At 38.3% G+C, this 19,971-nt stretch overlaps 1 protein-coding gene across 1 annotated transcript; it reads right to left on the bottom strand.

Moving 5' to 3' along the window:
* Positions 1-547: 547 nt before the first annotated feature.
* Positions 548-18,109, bottom strand: capn7 (calpain 7). Its single transcript, XM_046847117.1, has 21 exons — positions 17,713-18,109; positions 16,206-16,314; positions 14,809-14,966; positions 14,289-14,356; positions 11,617-11,817; positions 11,438-11,524; positions 11,150-11,276; positions 10,945-11,030; positions 9,830-9,923; positions 9,433-9,579; positions 9,061-9,167; positions 8,797-8,917; positions 8,281-8,425; positions 8,094-8,193; positions 5,667-5,802; positions 5,509-5,584; positions 4,981-5,126; positions 4,562-4,624; positions 4,344-4,474; positions 2,222-2,314; positions 548-1,474 (listed from the first exon to the last, which is right to left on the bottom strand). The coding sequence occupies exons 1-21, from the start codon at positions 17,812-17,814 to the stop codon at positions 1,330-1,332; spliced, it is 2,442 nt and encodes an 813-aa protein (XP_046703073.1). The 5' UTR covers positions 17,815-18,109; the 3' UTR covers positions 548-1,329.
* Positions 18,110-19,971: the final 1,862 nt, after the last annotated feature.

Genomic DNA, 19,971 nt, shown 5'->3' with positions numbered 1-19,971 from the left:
AGAAACATGAGTTTTTTGCAAAAAAAGTAAACATTAAAAAATATATAAAAAATATTTTCTACACCTGAACAATTTCAGCCCACTCATTACATCTTTGCAAAATTTAGCAGATGCCTGTATACCACTATGCAGTATCACCCAGAATAAGAAATGAGTGCCCATTTAAATCTAATTTCTCTTAAGGGTTTCCTCCTCATTCCAGAGAGTTTTTCCCTAAATAGATCTAAACCTGAATTCACCAATGTTTAGGGAAGTAAAATGAATTTCTGAATATTGGTGTTATTAGGAAAAGACTGAGGGGAACCATATGAAGGATGACCTTTTTGTGTTTCTATCACTAACACAAGTTACAATTTTATGTGCAGGGGTTTCTGCTTTTCAAAAGGGATACACATTTGTTTGTCATTAGTAAAACATTCATTTAATAGCAAATCTGGAACACACTGTTGGGGGCAGTTCCTGTTTATAGGTTGCTACTGTTGTGCTCTAAACTGTTGCTCAATTTGATTCTCCAGTGAAGACAAGATCAAACAGCTGCAGCCTGCAGTTTAGTGAACAAAATGTATTTATCTACAAGACCTATATCAAACCTGCACAGATTTTAGAGGATGAAAATAATGTAAGCCTAAACCTTTTATTCCTTCAACTATAATAAGAGCATGTGAAGGATGCAACCAAATTCGATAATTACATGGAAAACATTTCTTAAATATAAAATATCTACTTTCTTTATATTAAGATGCTCTCACCATCTACAGTAATAAAGTACATAACTGTACATATGAATTTGGATTCAGTGTGATCAGAAAATAAAGCTGAGTACCACAAGTAGGTAGAAAACCCTTTCCTTCGCATAAACAATTTGTAAATCGTAGCAAATTAATCACGTGAACACGATTTTAATATACAGATTGGGGCTATGATACTCACCTTCTTACACAATTAAATAGTGTTCCATCACAGCTAAGTTTCTAATGGATGAGTGCTATGTGTTTTAACATACATCAATGGTTTATTGCAGTCTCCTGAGTGGAATAAAAAATAAATATGTACCCATATGAACCCAAGCCAATTTAGTACATGATTTTGAAACTTGTCTTACTGGTTATTAGCTCACTAAAAGCATTGTACACCGACAACAAGAGCCAGGCTAACCAGAGGCTGCCAAGTAAACAGTTTGTGATGAGCTGTTTGACTACATACTGTGTCAAGTAAAGCAACTGATGAGAACATTGGGCATGTCCATAAGAGTGGGAAACTGATTATAGTGAAGGCTTTATTCCTCAATCTTTTGTGGTGTAACAGCTTATTAGAGTGTCTACTGAGTTGTCACTGAAGCTGAGACACTCGAAGAGGAGTTGCACTGAAAAAATCAAGGAAAAAAGGGCCCTCTTGGTTTGGCAGGAAAGTGGTGGGGATGACATTGTAGATGCCTGCGGGGACATGGTCCAGCTCCATATAGCAGAAACCACACCTGGACAGAAAGTGAGAATGGGTTATGGTGCTACAGCTCTTTTATTTTTTATTCATTTGGTTTAATTCTGTTAAACACTAAGCCATGAATCTGACTTTAAAAGCTCCCAAGCCTTGTTTTTCAGTAGTTAATAAATATAAGGTTTCTGACCACAGTTTAAGCTGCAACATTTAATCAAATTAAGCTGGAGGGTGCAAACTGCAGGCAGTATCAGCAGATCCTTCATTCACCTTTCTATACACATTCCTGCCTGAGATCATACTTTGACAGTATAAAATATATGCATGTAAAACAATACATGTGTTTAGCAAATATCACACAAACAGGGCTAAACCTCCCTGTGTAGAATGTATTAACCTACATAAGTAACATATGTCTTGAGTATACTTGGTTATTCTTTCTTGTCTTGGTCAGTATGTTGCTGTCTAGCACTAGCTATTAACAAATTCTTTATGACTGTAACTCTTCTGTTTAAAGTAAAATAGTCAGTGAAAGTGGTCATGTTTCCTATGGTTCTCTACAGGGTGCTGAAATAACAATGCATAGGCCTATCTAACATTTGTATATAGTATACTTTAATAAATAGCAGTGTGTTAAAGAGCTTTGTTTTGTGCCATTTTCGGGCTCCATCAACATCAGTAATTCTCTTTCTGCTTTTTTTTAAATATATGATACACAACAAAATGTTAATGCTGAATCAGCCTACTACATGTACACATCTTTCAGTGTAGGAACCCAGTGCATTACCTGTAATCTCCACTGCCCCTTTTTTGTGCACCTGAAGTCCCTGTGTCTCCTACAGTGGACACGGTCAGGACCTCGAAACCCACACTATACTGCCTGTTGAAAAAAGTCCAAGAAAACACAAACACTTTATCACTTTACTCCCACATCAGCATCATCTACTTTCAGCTGCTCCCACAGCGGATCATCCGTCTCCATACTACTCTGTCCTCTAAATCTGCCTATTTTAAACCAACTACCTGCATGTCTTCCCTCACCACATCCATAAACCCCCCCTTTCCTTCCTTCCTGGTCGCTCCATTCTCAGCATTCTCTCACCGATATACCCTATGTCCATTCTCTGCATAACCCATCTCAATCGCACCTCTCTTACTTTTGTCCCAAAAAAGTCCTACATGCGCCTTCCCTCTATCACACTCATTTCTAATCCTGTTCATCGTCGTCACTCCCAACGAAAACCTCAACATCTTCAGCTCTGCTACCTCCAGCTCCACCTCCTGTCTTTTACTCAATGGCACGGTCTCTAAACCATACAACATCGCAGGTCTCACCACAGCCCTATAAACTTTCCCTTTCACTCTCGCAGATACCCTTCTATCACAAATCACTCCTGCCACTCTTCTCCACCCACTACACCCTGCCTGCACTCTTTTGTTCTGTCTATGTTTATTTGCCGGTGTGAGTCTAGTCTTCTTGACGCCTTTGGAACACATTACAATTTCTGCTTGTTACACAACTACACTTGACTATTAAAAGCAATAACTACTTTAACCTCTTGTCTAATTATTTTTGTCCAAACAACCCGCAACAACTAAATGGTTATTTTTTCTTACACTCCCCTAGGCCTAGCCAAGGTGCGAACGTAACAAGCTTGTTACGTGTCTGTGCTATTTTTCTACTTTTCCCCTACCCCCTTGTGTTTGCTCTGTCTTTGGCTCTCGACCAAAATATAGGTAGAGTCACCTGTTAATTGTAGTGGAGGCCTGGGGGAAAAAAAGGACCAATAAAGAGCAAGAGCCTGACCAGAGGAGGCGGAGCCTACAGCTCAAAAGCAGCCACCTGGCGCCCTGCCCTGCTAGTTGCCATGTTATACTAGCTCACCTGTTATACTAGCTTACCTGGTTTGAGAACAGGTAAGAGCGTGCGCGCACCTACATTCCACCACATAGGTATCACCATTGTTTAGACACCCTAGGTTAGAGGGCAGCTGCCACCCTTTGTATTTTTCTGATAGTGTAGCCTAGTGTAGTCAGCTGGTCTGTTGCTGTTCGTTAGTCAGCTTTAGCTTCCAAAATACAGCCTAGAGTAGTTCTCTTGCCAGTGTGAGTCTAGTCTTCTTGACACCTTTGGAACACAATGAAATGTCTGCTTGTTATGTTCCCACCTTGGCTAGAAGAAAAAAAAGCACAGACACATAACACTCCTCTAACATACTCTTTATTACTTTGCACTGTTAACCCCAGGTACCTAACTCATCCACCTTCACCATCTCTTCTCCCTGCAACCTCACCACTCAACTGCCCTCCCTCTCATTCATACACATGTACTCTGTCTTACTCCTACTGACTTTCATTACACTTCTCTCCAGCGCGTACCTTTACCTCTCCAGGCTCTTCTCAACCTGCTCCCTACTCTCACCACAAATGACTATTAGCTGCAAACATCATAGTCCACGGAGACGCCTGTCGGAACTCGTCAGTCAACCTGTCCATCACCACTGCAAACAGGAAAGGGCTCAGAGCCGATCCTTGATGCAGTCCCACCTCCACCTTGAGCCATTCTGTCGTTCTTACTGCTCACTTCACTGTTGTCACACTGTCCTCGTACATGTCCTGCACCACCCTCACATACTTCTCTGACACACCTTCCTCATACAATACCAACTTCACTCCCACATATGTAAGAAATTATAGATGAGATTATAAACTGGTGCAGACAACTTAGAAAAAGAAAAAAAAAGAAAAATTAAATAAATAAATCAGCACCTTAAAAGCAGAATCATTTAAAACACTTGTTGATCAGGAATATCTTTTATACTTAATAACAGTAAAACGATGATGTAAAAAAAAAGTTTGAATTAAGATGTGCCCTCCAATCTAGAATTAATTAAATAAAATAGTCTCACCTGGAGCCTCTGAGCTCAATGAGCAGTGGCCCAGATTTTTCCAGGTTGAACTGGTAGATTGGGTTATGCTTGTAGGTGTCCTTATAGTTGCCACAGCCTCCTGCACTGATCCCTTTCCACTGGCCATTTATCTTTTAGAACAATGTTTAGGAATATTTTCAATAAATCAAGCAAAATAATACAACCACATTCATAGATTATGATACAAACTTGCTTACCCTTTTTGTGTGGGAGAACGGTGATGAAATTTTGGAGAAATTAAACTTGCACACTGAGTAGACCTGGTAGGGAAAAGAGTAAATTCATACTAATGAATATTAGATCAACTCCTATATTGTACACAGCCTATTATAATTCATCTCTGCAGAATAAGATTCCATACTGTACTGTATTATTTGCAGAAATGTATTCAAAATTACATGGCATGACCTAATGGAGTCCTCAGAAATTTCATAAAAAACATAATATAAAGAGCTCAGAACAGGTATGTGAATATCTTTTCATAATTCTAAATAAAAAAAATTGGGTAAAGTAAGTAAAGCAGTAAAGGAGTTTTTATGTTGTAAATGTCAATGCTGTTTTCTCTGTAGCTGCTCGCTCACAAGCTAAAATATGAAAAACAATGACATAAAATTACCCTTAATGTGTAGTTGATGGTATTTTGCTTCTCGTATTGAGACACAACCAGTGTAAATGTGTTAGTTCCTGGACTGGTCAGTTTAATCTTGGTTAGGTAATGTGGGCTATTGATTCTGATGCCATCAATATAAGGGGGAGGGTCACCTATAAGAGACACAGAGAGAACAATGAATGCACGTATATGGCAGCCAATTACAGTAATATATCCACCCTCTCACAACTTTGAGACTAACTTACAACTATGGTTACAAACCCATAGTTTTGGTTCTACAAATCAACTGGCTGTCTGATCATCAAACTAAGTGTGAACACTTGGTGTGAACAAAACAGGCTCATGGTATAAGGAATGTCTTCAGATCACAGATCATTTTTAGATGAAATAAAAAAAAAGCTTTCCACACTACACTCTATACAAGAGTTTCCCAATAAGATAATAATTTGGAAATAATCTAAAGCTGTATTAAATGCACGATAAAATACGTAACGCGCATTTATTTCCTGATTTCTTCATTTGTAAAATACTTACTTGGATAATAAACCTTCCTGCCGTCATTCTTGTAAACCACCAAAGTGATGAACTCCCGGTTTTGAGCAAAGTCATCCTTAAGAAAGAAAATAAAATAGAGAGTGTTAATATTACTTCATACATTGCAAATGAAAAATAACATCTTTGGCCAACTATACCTTGTCTGTGATGTGTCTTGTTAGCAGCACCCACACTGCAGCGCCACCCTGTGGACACTGCACCTCTAGCTTGTACTGAGGGTTATTAGCCAAACTATATACATCTTTCACTGGACCCTGTTTTCCATCCCAGCTACTGCAAAAGGCAAATCACAGTACATAAGCAATTATTATTTCAACCCTCGTCACTCAATTCCAAAACTCTTTGTCCTTCAGATCAATGCATATTTCACTGATTTGAAGTGTTCAAATGCACACACCCTTCCCTCATGATTACATTGTTAACCTGAGAAACGCCTGAGATGTCCTGTATAATAACAGGTGTTTCTTATGACAAAACCATTTTTTAATGTATTTTCAGGCAGAATTTTGCTTAACAAACAGCTACTTGCACAAACTCTTCTTTTCCATCTTCTGCACCCTCAAACTGAATAAAATGAAAGAAAGCTCAGCTGAATCCCTGCATGCTATTATTATACAACCTTTGTCATGGCCACTAAGAATTCTTAAATACGTTTCCATATGCTGCATATGGAAAAAAAAAACCCAGGCAGACAGGAAAGGCAGAGTTTAACTTCAGAATAAACAATCTAACAAAGTAACATCTGGCGATTAAAGGGCCTGAGTATCTTGGAACGATTAACACAAGCAACCGTATTCATTACTCTTCATTTATTACAAGAGAAACATTTCATTCAACTAGGTTTTCTTTGCAAACATCCTGCTATGATCAAAGCATCCATTATCCAAGAGTAGAAGCACTGTAGATTATCAGACACGCATACATGCACAAACTGTTGCAAACTGTTAGTTGAGATTAGCATTGTTTTAATCATAAGGAAAAGTTGTACTGTTGCCATCATTTCTTTTCTAATTCTTTTCTTTGCATGTGATCTCACTCTAGGGCTGCAACTAATGATTATTTTGTTAATCGATTATTCAGACTGGTATTTACACGTATTTTAAAGCTTAATATTGCTGCTTGTTGAGGAGTGCATGGTGGATTTCTCCTTTAAACAAATTTCCCTCATGCTGTTTTTTTTTTGTTTTTTTTTTTACAGAAACAAAGTAATAATTTAGTAACTGAGTATTTACCGATTATTCTAACAATTAATCGAGTAATCGGATAAGAAGTGCTTTTTCTTTATTACAGTATACTGTAATACTCCAAAAAAAAAAAAAATTACTCATAAGATTCAGATTCTGATTTTAGATTTAGTGTTTGTTTGCACCATTTTTATTGAATCCGCCCCATGTTTCAAACAAGCTGATGCTCACGAGTCACGCCAAAACAAATCCAGTGTGACTGTCCTGAAGTTAGCAAACATACAATTTACACAATAGCACTTCACTAACTATACCATTTTTTCATGATGAAGATTATACAGTTTTGCTTACCATGCTGATGTTTCATCCATGCCTACAGTGTGTTTCTTTTCATGTGCTTGTACTTTCATAACACACAAGCTCAGCTGTGCATAACTTGCAGGTCATACAGTCTTCTTTATTGCGTTTAATAAAAAATGCTTCCATGCCTTGGATTACTTGTGATACACTTTTAACTGCTGCTGGTTGAACCGTACTCTGCGCTATTTTGCAAGCATGTTGTTTTGCCATCACGTTAACCCAAAACTTGAGCAGCCCAACTAATCGTAACGCCATTCTTTGACAACAGATATCACTGTGGCAGCGGGGGCGTGGCCGAGCGTCGGTTTGTGAATGGGGGGGGGGGCGAAGCAGGACGCAGGTAAGCGGAGATTTGCCTCACCTGCAACTAATAAAACCTGATGTCTGTGCTTTCGTTTCAGTGATCAGAAGGCGCATAAAAGCCGAGGTTGCGGAGGCGTGTGTGTGTGTGCCAGTAGTGCCGTGCGAGCACTGAGCGACCAGACACCAGTGTGATATAGCAAAAACATTGAATAAAGAACGGCGGTGACGCCGGTGGACCGACCTGTTGTGGCTGTCCTTTTCCCTCCCTCCCACTCGCTCTCCCACAATCACTATTAATTATTATCGTTTTTATCAATAAGTTGTTGCAGCCCTACCTCACTCTATGCTTGGTAATATAGTAATTCTTCTCAGTGAGACCCATTATGTTGAGGATGAATAAGATCTCCATAACCCCCACTACATTTCTCTTCATATTGTTTTCTTAGTTTAAGAATACCAGTACGTCTTCTATTGTAATGGTTATTTATTTTTATAAGCTCATATTTTGCTTGTATGTAGCTTGAAAATATAGTTGGCTTCCTCTAATAACAGACCTATTTTCCATGCACCTGTATATATTCTGACATACTTGCACAGTGTTAGATTCACTGATCAACAACAGAATGGTATTTTGAATAGATCGAATTTCTCGACTTTAGCATGGCATGTCATAATGACTATTTGAGATGTTAGACTGGTAAAAAAAAAAAGACTGGCCTGTGTATGCAGGAGGACTCTCTGAACAAAGCAGGATTCCAGCTCAGGTAGATGACATCATAGTATTGACATAAGTCTTCCCAGATGATCCAGAACACACCTTGAATAAGGCCCACAAGTTAGCTTACACAGGTCTTGAAGGTCTTTCCGTTTTATAGTGTTTAAAGACTACATATTTATCCCTCACCATTATCAAATTTTTGTGCAGTTTTGGGGTCAAATTTGAGGTACTTCAGTAGATCTGGTGTCCAGTTCTTTTCATCACGCTCACTGTAGCGGCCCTTCCACCTAAGATGGCTCCAAGGATTCTTTAGCTGCAGGAAACGCTTCCCCTGGTGCCCATGACAAACAGAAAAAATATTTTTGGACACCTCTATGCAAGTATGTATGTGATAAATAATACAACTAAAGAACAGTCTGGATTTAAAAATATATACACACACACACACACACACACACACACACACACACACACACACACACACACACACACACACACACATACATACATATACACTCCTTTTCTTTTTACCCCTGGTTTTTTTTGTTAACTTCAGTTTAATCTTGGTTAGATCATACATAGTAAAGTTTCTATTTAAGTTCTATATAAGTTCTATAAGTTACTTAAGTTTCTACACATACACTTTAAGTATACATTTGACCCAATTAAAGTCATAAGTATATGGTTTAAAGTGCAACTGACCTTGTATTCCCGAATGTCTAACACAGCATAGGCATGTGTGGGTACTAAGCCCCACCTCTCCCCTTCCTCCTCTGTCATTACACCAGTCGCTACTGTGATTAGGACATCTCCTTTGTGAAACCTGTTAATGGAAATCCACAGAGGCAATGAATGCCAGAAGTGATGCCAAAATGCACCCAGCTAAACAAATAGAGCCTTTGACCAGTGTCATGAACACTTCAAGAAGTATATGTTTGCTTAGTTTTTAAATGCATGTGTGTTCACCTTTGGTAAAGCATGCGAAAGCTGTCATCCTTACTAAAGGACTGATTGTCTGAGTGCATAGCAATGCGTTCTGGAATCCAGCCTGTCAGTGCATGCAGGTCAATATTCTACAAAGGATAAAATAAATAATTACACAAACAAAATCATAATTAAAAAAAATAATTTTAATCAGGGAAAATTCATAAATCTGTGTAAGACTGGATGAAATTGTATTTCTCTGCATAATGTTATACATTTAATATATCATTTATCTAGACCTTTTTTTATGTGTATTTCTATTATACATTAAGTATACATAAATAGTTAAATAGAAATGCATATATTCATGTTGATGACCTGTGTATTAATATTTAGGTTGTAGTCTACACTTACAGAGTTGGAGCCAGGGAAATCATATCCACCCATAACCTTCATGTAGGCTTTCTCTATAAGGGAAACCCACAACTCATTTCGGTTACTTGAGTAGGAGCAGAGCAGCTCACCATTGCGGTCCACTGGGAGGAAATCATCAATAATTACCTTAACAGGAAACATTAAAAGAGAACTTTGTCAGTAGCAAGTAATCAGTTTGACATGTTACAAATCACAGGTTTATATTAATGAGGCTCATTCTAATACACCATTGTTTCTATAATAACAGGTAATTCACAGGCACATGCATTGCAAAGATTTACATAATATAACATTTGATTTGGACCACACACAACCATCTAGCAGCCCTGTTATTGGTTATATTTGTACAAAAATGAGTCAACCTCATATTTTTTACCTTTCTAGGGACCCCATTGATGTGTAGTTTCACCATGTATTTACCACATGGGTTATACTCTGGCTCACCTCTTCTATTCTGAGGATAAATGATGCTGTAGAACAGAAACACATGGAGACACTATTTATCAGTGCATTTAGTGTTTGCAAAATTGGCTGTGTAAACAGCTATAATTGTGGAAAAGTAAAATACACAACACTGTTAAGATATTATCTGTGGAAAACATGCAACTATACAGTGGGGGAAAACCTTAGGAAAAGGAAAAATTTTGGAGGTTTACCCCCTTTCAAAGAAATGAACAGTCTAGAATTTTTATTGTAGGTTTATTTTAACAGAGAGACAGAATACAATTCCTGTCCCTTTAGGAAAGAACCCCTAATATCGACTCGTTATGTGTATAAAAGACACCAGCCACAGAATCCATGGTGGTTTGAAAAGACCAAAGAGCTGTCAAAGGACGCTAGGGACAGGTTTGTAGACCTGCACAAGGCTGGAATGGGCTACAAGACCATCAGATTGTTGTCTTGGCCATATGTTTTTGGTCATTGCCATGCTGGAAGATCCGTCCATGTCCCATCTTAAATGTTCTAGCTGAGGTCAGGAGGTTCTCATCCAAGATTATTAAGAAGATCATCCTTACCCCATGAGGTGAGATTTTGCATTGAGCTCCTGATCTAGGGCAATTGACCGATCTTGTATTGCTTCTATTTTCAACAGTGGTCTCTTTCTCACCTAACTTCTTGCTCATGGTCTTGTAGCCCATTCCAGGGTTGTGCAGGTCTATAATGTTGTCCCTACCGTTCTTCGGTCTTGGTCTTGCCCACAGTGGTGGAGAGGTTTGAATGAATGAGTTTGATTCTGTGACTGATGTCTTTTATACACATATGTTGATATTAGGAGTTCTTTTCTAAAGGGACAGGACTAATTTGGGTGTGTGGGAATTGGAATTCTTGCTGGTAGGGGATCAAATAGAAATTAATTTATAACCTTTCTTAAATGTTTTTTTCTGTTAAAATAAACCTACCATAAATATTCTAGACTGTAAATTCTTTTCTAAGGGGGTGAACTAACAAAAAGATCAAACAATTATTTCCCCCCACTGTATGCGTAATTACCTCGTGATTAACTTCTTGCCAAAGCGTCTCTCATATGCTGCACTGATGGCCAAAGAGGCAACAAACGAACAATCTGAAACTACAGTCTGCAGGAGCAACAAAAAAAACGTTAAAATTAACACCGTTTTTGCTGCTTTTATGTTTGCATTACACCAAAAGTACCCTGATAAGTGTTAAGGTTTAAGAATGCAAGAAACCATCATACCTGTTTGATGCTGAAGCTGGATACGGTGAAAATCATAGTGGGATTGTTGCAAATGTCATCAGGTCGCACCCAGCGACTGAAGATGGCCGTTTGTTTAGGAGCTAAGGCCAGCTTTCCACATTTATCCCTGCAGATTATTGTAAATTGTGGTATAAACCATTCATTTTTATTTTTTTTAACTAAAGCTTGACAAAGAAAATAGTTTTTTTTTAACAGGTAAAAAAAAAAAAAGAGCACATTTATCAAATGTTTAGCAATATACACAAGGGTATATCAGTAAGTACTCACGAGAAAGGAACAGGAAAGGCAAAGCGTTCCCTTAAGTCAACAGCCATGAAGGGCACATATTCAATTCCATTTATCTTGGAAGTCTTTCTGCAATAGACCAAACAGAATATGTACCAGAAAATGTCAGTGGGAATAGATCATGATTTAAATTGATTGTGATGAGCTCCAGATGTTGTTACCTGAGTACTTCTATTTCCTCCTGTGTGTATCGTTGGCCCTGTGGCTCACTAGACTGTACTGCTCGCATTGGCTGTGGCTCGTCATGGAGGGAGAAATCTGGACCCAGGGGTAGGTACTGCTTCACAGGAGCTTTAACAGTATGGGAATTGGGCCGTTCCTGAGGTGTGTTTTTCGAAAGGGAATTCTTTAGTCCCTCTGCCCTGAAATATACAAATGTCATGAAAGAACTTAAAAGAGAAGTTTTGGTGAAATTGAATTAATAGCAAAGCAACACATAAGACAGACATAAACCAATCAGCCATAACATTAAATCCACTGAAGGTGGCATAAATAACATTGATTATCTTTTTACAATGGCATCTGTTAAGGGATAGAATATATTAGGCAGCAAGCAAATGGTCAGTTTATGTATTGAAAACAGCAAAAAGATAAGCAAAGATTTTAGTGTCTTTGGCAAGGGCCAAATTGTGATCGCAGACAATTGGGTTAGATCATCTCCAAAATGGCAGGTATTGTGGGGTATTCATTTGCTGCATGTCAGACCGCGTAACGTCAAACCAGTCAGAGTGCCCGTTTTAACCCCTGCCCACCCCTGCAATTGGCACATGAGCATCCGAACAGAAGAACAAACTAACAGAAAAAGTTGGCCTGATCTGATGAACCATGTTTCCTTCATGTGGAAGAGGATGAGGTGGTGCTCTATGGGGAAAATGACAAACAAGCAAAGGCAGTATGATACTCTGACCAATATGCAGCTGGGAAACCTTGGGCTGCAGCATTCATTTAGATACTTTAAAACATAACTCTTACCCACACTATTTTTGCACTAATATATATATATCATGGAGGGGTCTGAAATTGTCATCGTAGGTGCATGTCCACTGTGAGAGACATAATCTAAAAAAAAAAATCCAGAAATCACAATGTATGATTTTTTAACTATTTATTTGTATGATACAGCTTCAATGTTCTAACTGAGGGAAGGAGGTTGTTCCCCAAAATCTCGCAAAACATGGCCCCGGTCATCCTCTCCTTAATACAGTGCAGTCTCCCTGTCCCATGTGCAGAAAAACACCCACAAAGCATGATGCTACCACCCCCATGCTTCACAGTGGGGATGGTGTTCTTGGGATGGTACTCATCATTCTTCTTCCTTCTTCCTTCCTATTTAGTGGAATTATGACCCAAAAGTTCTATTTTGGTCTCATCTGACCACATGACCTTCTCCCATGACTCCTCTGGATCATCCAAATGGTCACTGGCAAACTTAAGACGTGCCTGGACATGTGCTTGTTTAAGCAGGGGAACCTTCCGTGCCATGCATGATTTCAAACAATGACGTCTTAGTGTATTACCAACAGTAACCTTGGAAACGGTGGTCCCAGCTCTTTTCAGGTTATTGACCAGCTCCTCCCGTGTAGTTCTGGGCTGATTTCTCACCTTCCTTAAGATCATTGAGACCCCACGAGGTGAGATCTTGCATGGAGCCCCAGTCCGAGGGAGATTGACAGTCATGTTTATCTTCTTCCATTTCCTAATGATTGCTCCAACAGGGGACCTTTTTTCACCAAGCTGCTTGGCAATTTCCCCGTAGCCATTTCCAGCCTTGTGGAGGTGTACAATTTTGTCTCTAGTGTCTTTGGACAGCTCTTTGGTCTTGGCCATGTTAGTAGTTGGATTCTTACTGATTGTATGGGGTGGACAGGTGTCTTTATGCAGCTAACGACCTCAAACAGGTGCATCTAATTTAGGATAATAAATGTAGTGGAGGTGGACATTTTAAAGGCAGACTAACAGGTCTTTGAGGGTCAGAATTCTAGCTGATAGACAGGTGTTCAAATACTTATTTGCAGCTGTATCATACAAATAAATAGTTTAAAAATCATATATTGTGATTTCTGGATTTTTAGATTATGTCTCTCACAGTGGACATGAACCTATGATGACAATTTCAGACCCCTCCATGATTTCTAAGTGGGAGAACTTGCAAAATAGCAGGGTGTTCAAATGCTTATTTTCCTCACTGTGTGTGTGTGTGTATATATATATATATATATATATGACACCTTAACTCTGGACTGTCACTTTAACTCTGGACTTGCACAGCAGTGTGACTTTATGCTACACTACACTGCACATGGACATAAATGTTGGGCAGTTGTAAAAAGCATTTCACTGCATGTCATACTCTGTATGAAGGTGTATGTTACAAATCAAATTTAAATTTGAAATAACAATATTCCCTTATGACAGGGGCCTCTGTCAACAGGTTCAAGGCCACTATCATGATACAAAAAATGTTTAGGAATGGTTTGAAGACAAAGTGTTAAAGCTGTTAATTTAAATTTCCAATACCTCGATCTGACTGAGCATGGGACGTATTGTTCAGACAATTCTAACCCATGAAGGTCTCACCTCGCAACTCCTGGGACACAAAGTATTTGCTGCTAACTACTTGGTGCTAGATATTGTACTTGGTGCACACTTTCATTGGTCTTGTGGAGTCCATGCCTCAAGGAGACAGAGAGGGTTTGAAAGCAAAAAAAACAGTGATTTATTCAGCAGAAGATCATTGGTTTTAATGTTATGGCTGACAGAATTGTAGTATTGTGTTAAATATTTAGAATTTCTTTGGCATGAGGGTGGCGTGTTTCCAGTCTATGCAGTTTACCTGTCCAATGCCTGGCGAGCTAGCTGCTTCAGTTTGCCCTGCAGCGCTTGATCTGTAGTCTCATTGGACTGTAGGACAGATAGGCAAGAGAGTTAAGAGTGTACTAGGGAAAAATTACAATTGCTTCCTGTAGTTGCCTGCACTGGATACAAAAAACTGAAAGCTCTTCAAACACTGCTTTATACCAAAAGCAAGACATGCATCAATACTATTTCCTCTTACCAAGGTAGTGAAAAAAAACTTCTGCTAGCTGTGTGAATGCCTGAGTCAGAAATAATGAAGACACACCTTAAAAAAAATACTTGCTATAAAGCTAAATCTGTACTTTACTTTTTGCAAAAGTAACTTTTTTGTTTATATTTCCATGTATTCTGATACTGTACCTTTTATTTTATTTGTGCTCCTATTAAGATATGTTTTCCTTGGACTCTACGAAGCACTTCTGTAAGACGTTCCACCAAATACCTTAAACGTGAAATGTAAATCTAAATACGTTTGGTGTCTGTAGGACAGAACTCACTGTTTGTATGCACAGTTCCACAGCCTGAGTGTACAGCTCAATGGCTTCATCAACAGTGCCATTCTCATCCTCCTCAAAAGCCTGAGTTACCAGAAAATATGAACGCTCCAGATCCAGCTGATGCTTGGTCTTTAAAGGGTCACTGCTCTGAGCTTGAACTGGTGAGGGGAAAAAATTAAAATTAAAATAAAATTATATATATATATATATATATATATATTTTTTCTTTTAAATAATCATCAGTCATATAATTATTTACATAGAAATATATACACAGATACCCAAAGGAAAAAAAAATCCAAAATTTTCCCAGTGTATATGTTAAGTCATTCTATTCAGCTACACCTTAAAAAAAAACACTCCACTTGTATTAATTAACATATTAACTAAAAACATAAGGGTCTGTCATTTGGATGTAGAATGAATGCAACTTCATAAATATTCCACCCTTTCAAACAAGTGAAGTGTTAATTATGGACCTGACGTGCCTGTCAAAAGTTTGTAAACACCTAGTATTTATCATTTTTGAGAGACACATGCATGTTCTTTTCAGTCTGATGATATCTTCTCTAGTGTTTGTTCTATTATAGAGCCAAAAATGTCAAATTTGGACTCCTCTGTCCACAGAACTATTCCAGCTATTCACTTGGTCAATTCTTGTGTGTTTATAGAACGTGACAAAAAAGAACTTGCATGTGTTTCAAAACGATAAACAACTAGACGTCTCCAAACTTTTGACAGGCTCTGTAAGTGTGCTTATATATTATTAACAGCTTGACTTGTTATTTTAATATGCACTAGCTGGCTTGTGCAGGTCCACACCCATCGGTTTCTTTTGTGTTGAATATACTTTAATGGATAAAGGAAATGCCATTTTACACGTGTGCAACCTCAACAACAGGGTACTGAGAGCAAATAAAATACTACGTAAATCTACCAAGAATCTACTGAGAATTCATTTGCAATTATTCTTAGCATTCTTTAAAAATGTATTACTACAAAAAAAGCAGATGAAATGGAGTGATTTTTGGTTAGATCAATTCATCTCTTACAGTTTTTAGCCATTTTCCAAGTATTGTGTGTAATGTTTGAATGTTTTCTCATCACCACATGAAATAGGTAGAAAGTGGAGATATCTTAGTCATTGTAGTAACTAGTAACAGGGCATAAGCACACTCCTACACTTTATTACAAACATGATGACATAGTTCCATGATGATGTGCACTCTCAGCTGGTCACACCCAGACTTAAACTGGCCTCAGTAAACATAAATAGAGCATGACTTTCAAGTATGAGCCTTTCCTTCTCAGAAAAGCAGAAAAATAAGCTAGAGCACTGGCAGATACACCAAGGTTTTACACACCTGAATACATCCTGCTATTCCTTAAAAACTCACCAGCATTAAGAAGGGTCTGTACTCGGTCCAGGTACTCATTCACCTTTCCCTGAATGTTTTCCAGTTTGGACCCAGCCATATCAGCGTAGATAAGAGCTTGGGCTGCCTCCTAATGAAACAGATATTTAATCATTATTACAAATTAAAACAACAATTTCCTTCATTCAGCATGACAGGTACAGATTTATTGGACGTTTAAAATACATATTATCAAGATTGCAAATGCTCAGCCATTTCATTTTATATATCTGTTTTATCTCAAGTTCATTACCAAGGCCTTTGTGAAGTAATCGTGTGTTTAGTGAGAGAAATATGACTGTAACCCATCATGAGTGGAGTTTGATGCTTCTTGGCTAAAGCAACAACTTTTGAGAACACCTGAGCACTATATAAAGACCTTCTTCTTCTTTTGGCTGCTCCCATTTGGAGTCGCCACAGCGGATCATCAGTCTCCATACCCCTCTGTCCTCTACATCTGCCTCTTTCAAACCAACTACCTGCATGTCTTCCCTCACCACATCATAAACCTCCTCCTTGGCCTTCCTCTTTTCCTCCTTCCTGGTGGCTCCATCCTCATCATTAAAGATAAAGAAAATAAATGTTCCTCTGTTCTAAATTTTGTTGGTATGATTTGCAAAGTATATAAAGTTATTCTTGCCAATTGCCTGTTACTGTATTTTAGTAAAATTTTCCAGAATCTGTTCTTTATTTTTATTTTGGGGAACTTTCACGTCAAAACATTTGAATGTGTAATACCTACCTTTCGCAACACTATGTTTTAGAAAAACATGTCTTTCCTTGCAATGTTGAATTAAATGCATTAAGTTGCGCTAAACGATAACTAAAGTCTCTCCTTGTGATGCAGAGGCAAACGGAAGATTCATTCCATTCAAAAGTGAGTACTTTTTGTCATTTTGCTCGAAAAAGAAATGTAAAAGGGGTACTTTTACCGATTTTTTTTCACAGCATATTTGTACTCTTACTCAAGTAACCGAATGATGAACTTCATCCACCAATACCTTTCCCCAATGATGTGATCCAACATCCATTCATTTGGCAGAAAGCTCACTGAAGAGTTTGAATGACTATTAAAATGGTGACTGAGCTTCACAGTCCACAGATCAAATCATCAATTATGACAATTATAGGAGACATTATTTTTTTAGCAATGAATTAGTTTCCCACCAATTGAACACCAACTGGGGGAATATCTTGAGGAAAAAAGTGTTCATCTTTCAGATACACTTCTATAGACTGTTCACTGAAGAGTATTGAAGCTGCACTGGTGGGGTTTTTATTGAGCAACAGCTTATTTAGACACTGTTTTAATCTGCCATGTTCTACATCTTCATGATCTCTTTTTTTAATAAATCTAACCTGAATAAAAGGTTAAAGTGGGAAGTCGTGGTTTGGAGTGTGTTTTAGTTTCACAACATATAAATACATTCAGCTGGCTCAGCTCATGTGTTGACTTTCTTTTGCACTGAAATGAAAGCATGTAGCTTACCCTGTAAAAGAAAATAGCTTCATCGTATTTCCCTTTCTGATCGTGTATCACCGCTGATTTGGCAAATTTCACAGCGTCCACCTCCAGCGCACTACAATCCATCCTGAACACAGAGAGTCCACAGAGAGTCCACAGAGCTCAGCAGCAGTGCCACCACTCTGATTAGCTACTGCTTCATTGTTGCTAGCTTTGAGACTTAACCGCTACAAACAGGGCTTTCCAGAGCTGAAATTCCGCTTTATACGATTTTAAGTCACGAAAATACAGCAGGTCGTTAGGGGTTTAAAAAACATCCGGTCAAAATGCGTACAATTATTTGCCGGAGTATCAGAAACTTCCTAGCACCGCTCACAACAACAACAAATCCCCAAAACATTCCGCCTGGTAGGCGTTTCTCGGAGCTGTAAGCGTACGCCATTGGCTGCGTCTCAAATGCACTATTATTACCTAAACAAGTGCACTACATAGGACACAAAATCGAGATTTGTACGGCACGGCATCGTGCACTACACATATATGATGGATCTATTTGGAACGTGACTCATAGAGCGGTAGCTTGCTGACATGTCCGACGTCATGGGGAAATCCACGCTGTCACAGATTGCTACTACACAGATCCTACTACCCAGAATGCATTTGATATTCCTTTTTTTTAATGATTAATACATATTCATTAAATTTTTGTGCTCATTAAACCACTGAAACACTGAGGAATTAATACATCCAAACTGATAATAAGATTCAATCAAGGCTAGTCTCGAAGTATTTAAAGTAATGTAATCAAGTGTAATACTGTAACACTTACACACACACTCTCACACACACACGTACACTTTTTGCTGATCAAAAAAAAAAGCTAAGCAGATTCAGCATATCAACCCTGTATATTTTCAGTATTACAGTAATAACAAAAAAAACACTGATGGGCAAGGCCTACTGTACTTTAGCACGTCATGTCATATATATCATATCATGATCGGAAAGTTGTAGCATAGTGGTTGAGGCTCTGTGTTAGTGATCAGAAGGTGAAGGGTCCAAGCACTCAGGGCCCCTGAGTAAAGCCCTTAACCCTGTGTGCTCCAGGGACGCTCACTCATGGCTGACCCCAGCTTGCTAACATCACTGTAAAATGCAAAGAAATAATTGTACTGTGCTGTTGTATACGTCACCAGTAAAAAAGCCTTTTTTATTGTCTGTGTGGCTATACACCATAACTAATTCAGAAAGTGTAACCTAACAAAGATATACAAAAGCAATTTTTTAAGTGTTTTTGTTTTTGTCGGTGAAAAGCAACTCCATATCTTTTCTCAAAGCAGGAGTTCTAAAACGTTTACAAGACTGGGGCACTCATATGAAAGATTATTCAGGCCACCACAAATTTTGGAGCAGCTATAACAGTCCACAGCTATAATCCCTAAAAAATCCAGCTATTCATTTTACTTCTATTTTACATGTAAGCAAAGTACACACATAGAATAGCCTTTATTTGTCACATATACATTACAGCACAGTGAAATTCCTTCTTCTCACAGAGTCAGCCATGATATGGTGCCCCCGGAGCACAGAGGGTTAAAGGCCTTGCTCAAGGGCCCAAGAGTGGCAGCTTGGCAATACCGGGGCTTGAATCATGTGATTATCAAATCAAATGATCATGCAATGTCACTTCTCCTTGTCTGTAAGATCCTTACAATTTGTAATATTGTAAAAATCTTTTCACTATCCTTAAACAACCTTATCATCTTGTTTGGTACATCCATAGAGTATATACCACAGTGTGGCAGCAGAAATCCAGCATTTGCGCAGGGAATTAAAATGCTGAAAAGCAACGTGTACATATTTTTATACGAGAAAAAAATTAAATAAAACAATCAAATCTGGTGTAAATTTCCATTCCATTCCTATACATATCAACTGTGGACTGTTCCCCACACTGTTCTAAAGGCCATGCTCTTGGATTTAGTTAAGTATTTAAAACATTTATAAACCAATTTGAATCATATAAATACACAGCTTTTTAGATTCACACTTTCTCTACACTCCTGTGCTCAGTTCTGTGCAATACATCCTATTCATGTATGACTGCTGTAAGCAGAAATCTTTGAGGTCACAGATATATAGCGTGCCTGGAACCTCCAGGTTCTTTCCTTTTCCCAAAAGCATACGAGTAGGTGGATTAGCTGCTTTAAAATGTGTCTCTTTGTGTGTGTGTGTGTGTGTGTGTGTGTGTGTGTGTGTGTGTGTGTGTGTGTGTGTGTGTGT

This window comes from Silurus meridionalis, chromosome 4 (assembly GCF_014805685.1).
Source record: "Silurus meridionalis isolate SWU-2019-XX chromosome 4, ASM1480568v1, whole genome shotgun sequence".
NCBI classification, from domain to species: domain Eukaryota; kingdom Metazoa; phylum Chordata; class Actinopteri; order Siluriformes; family Siluridae; genus Silurus; species Silurus meridionalis.
The sequence above is the reverse complement of the archived record's forward strand: the minus strand, read 5'-3'. Positions and strand labels throughout refer to the sequence as shown.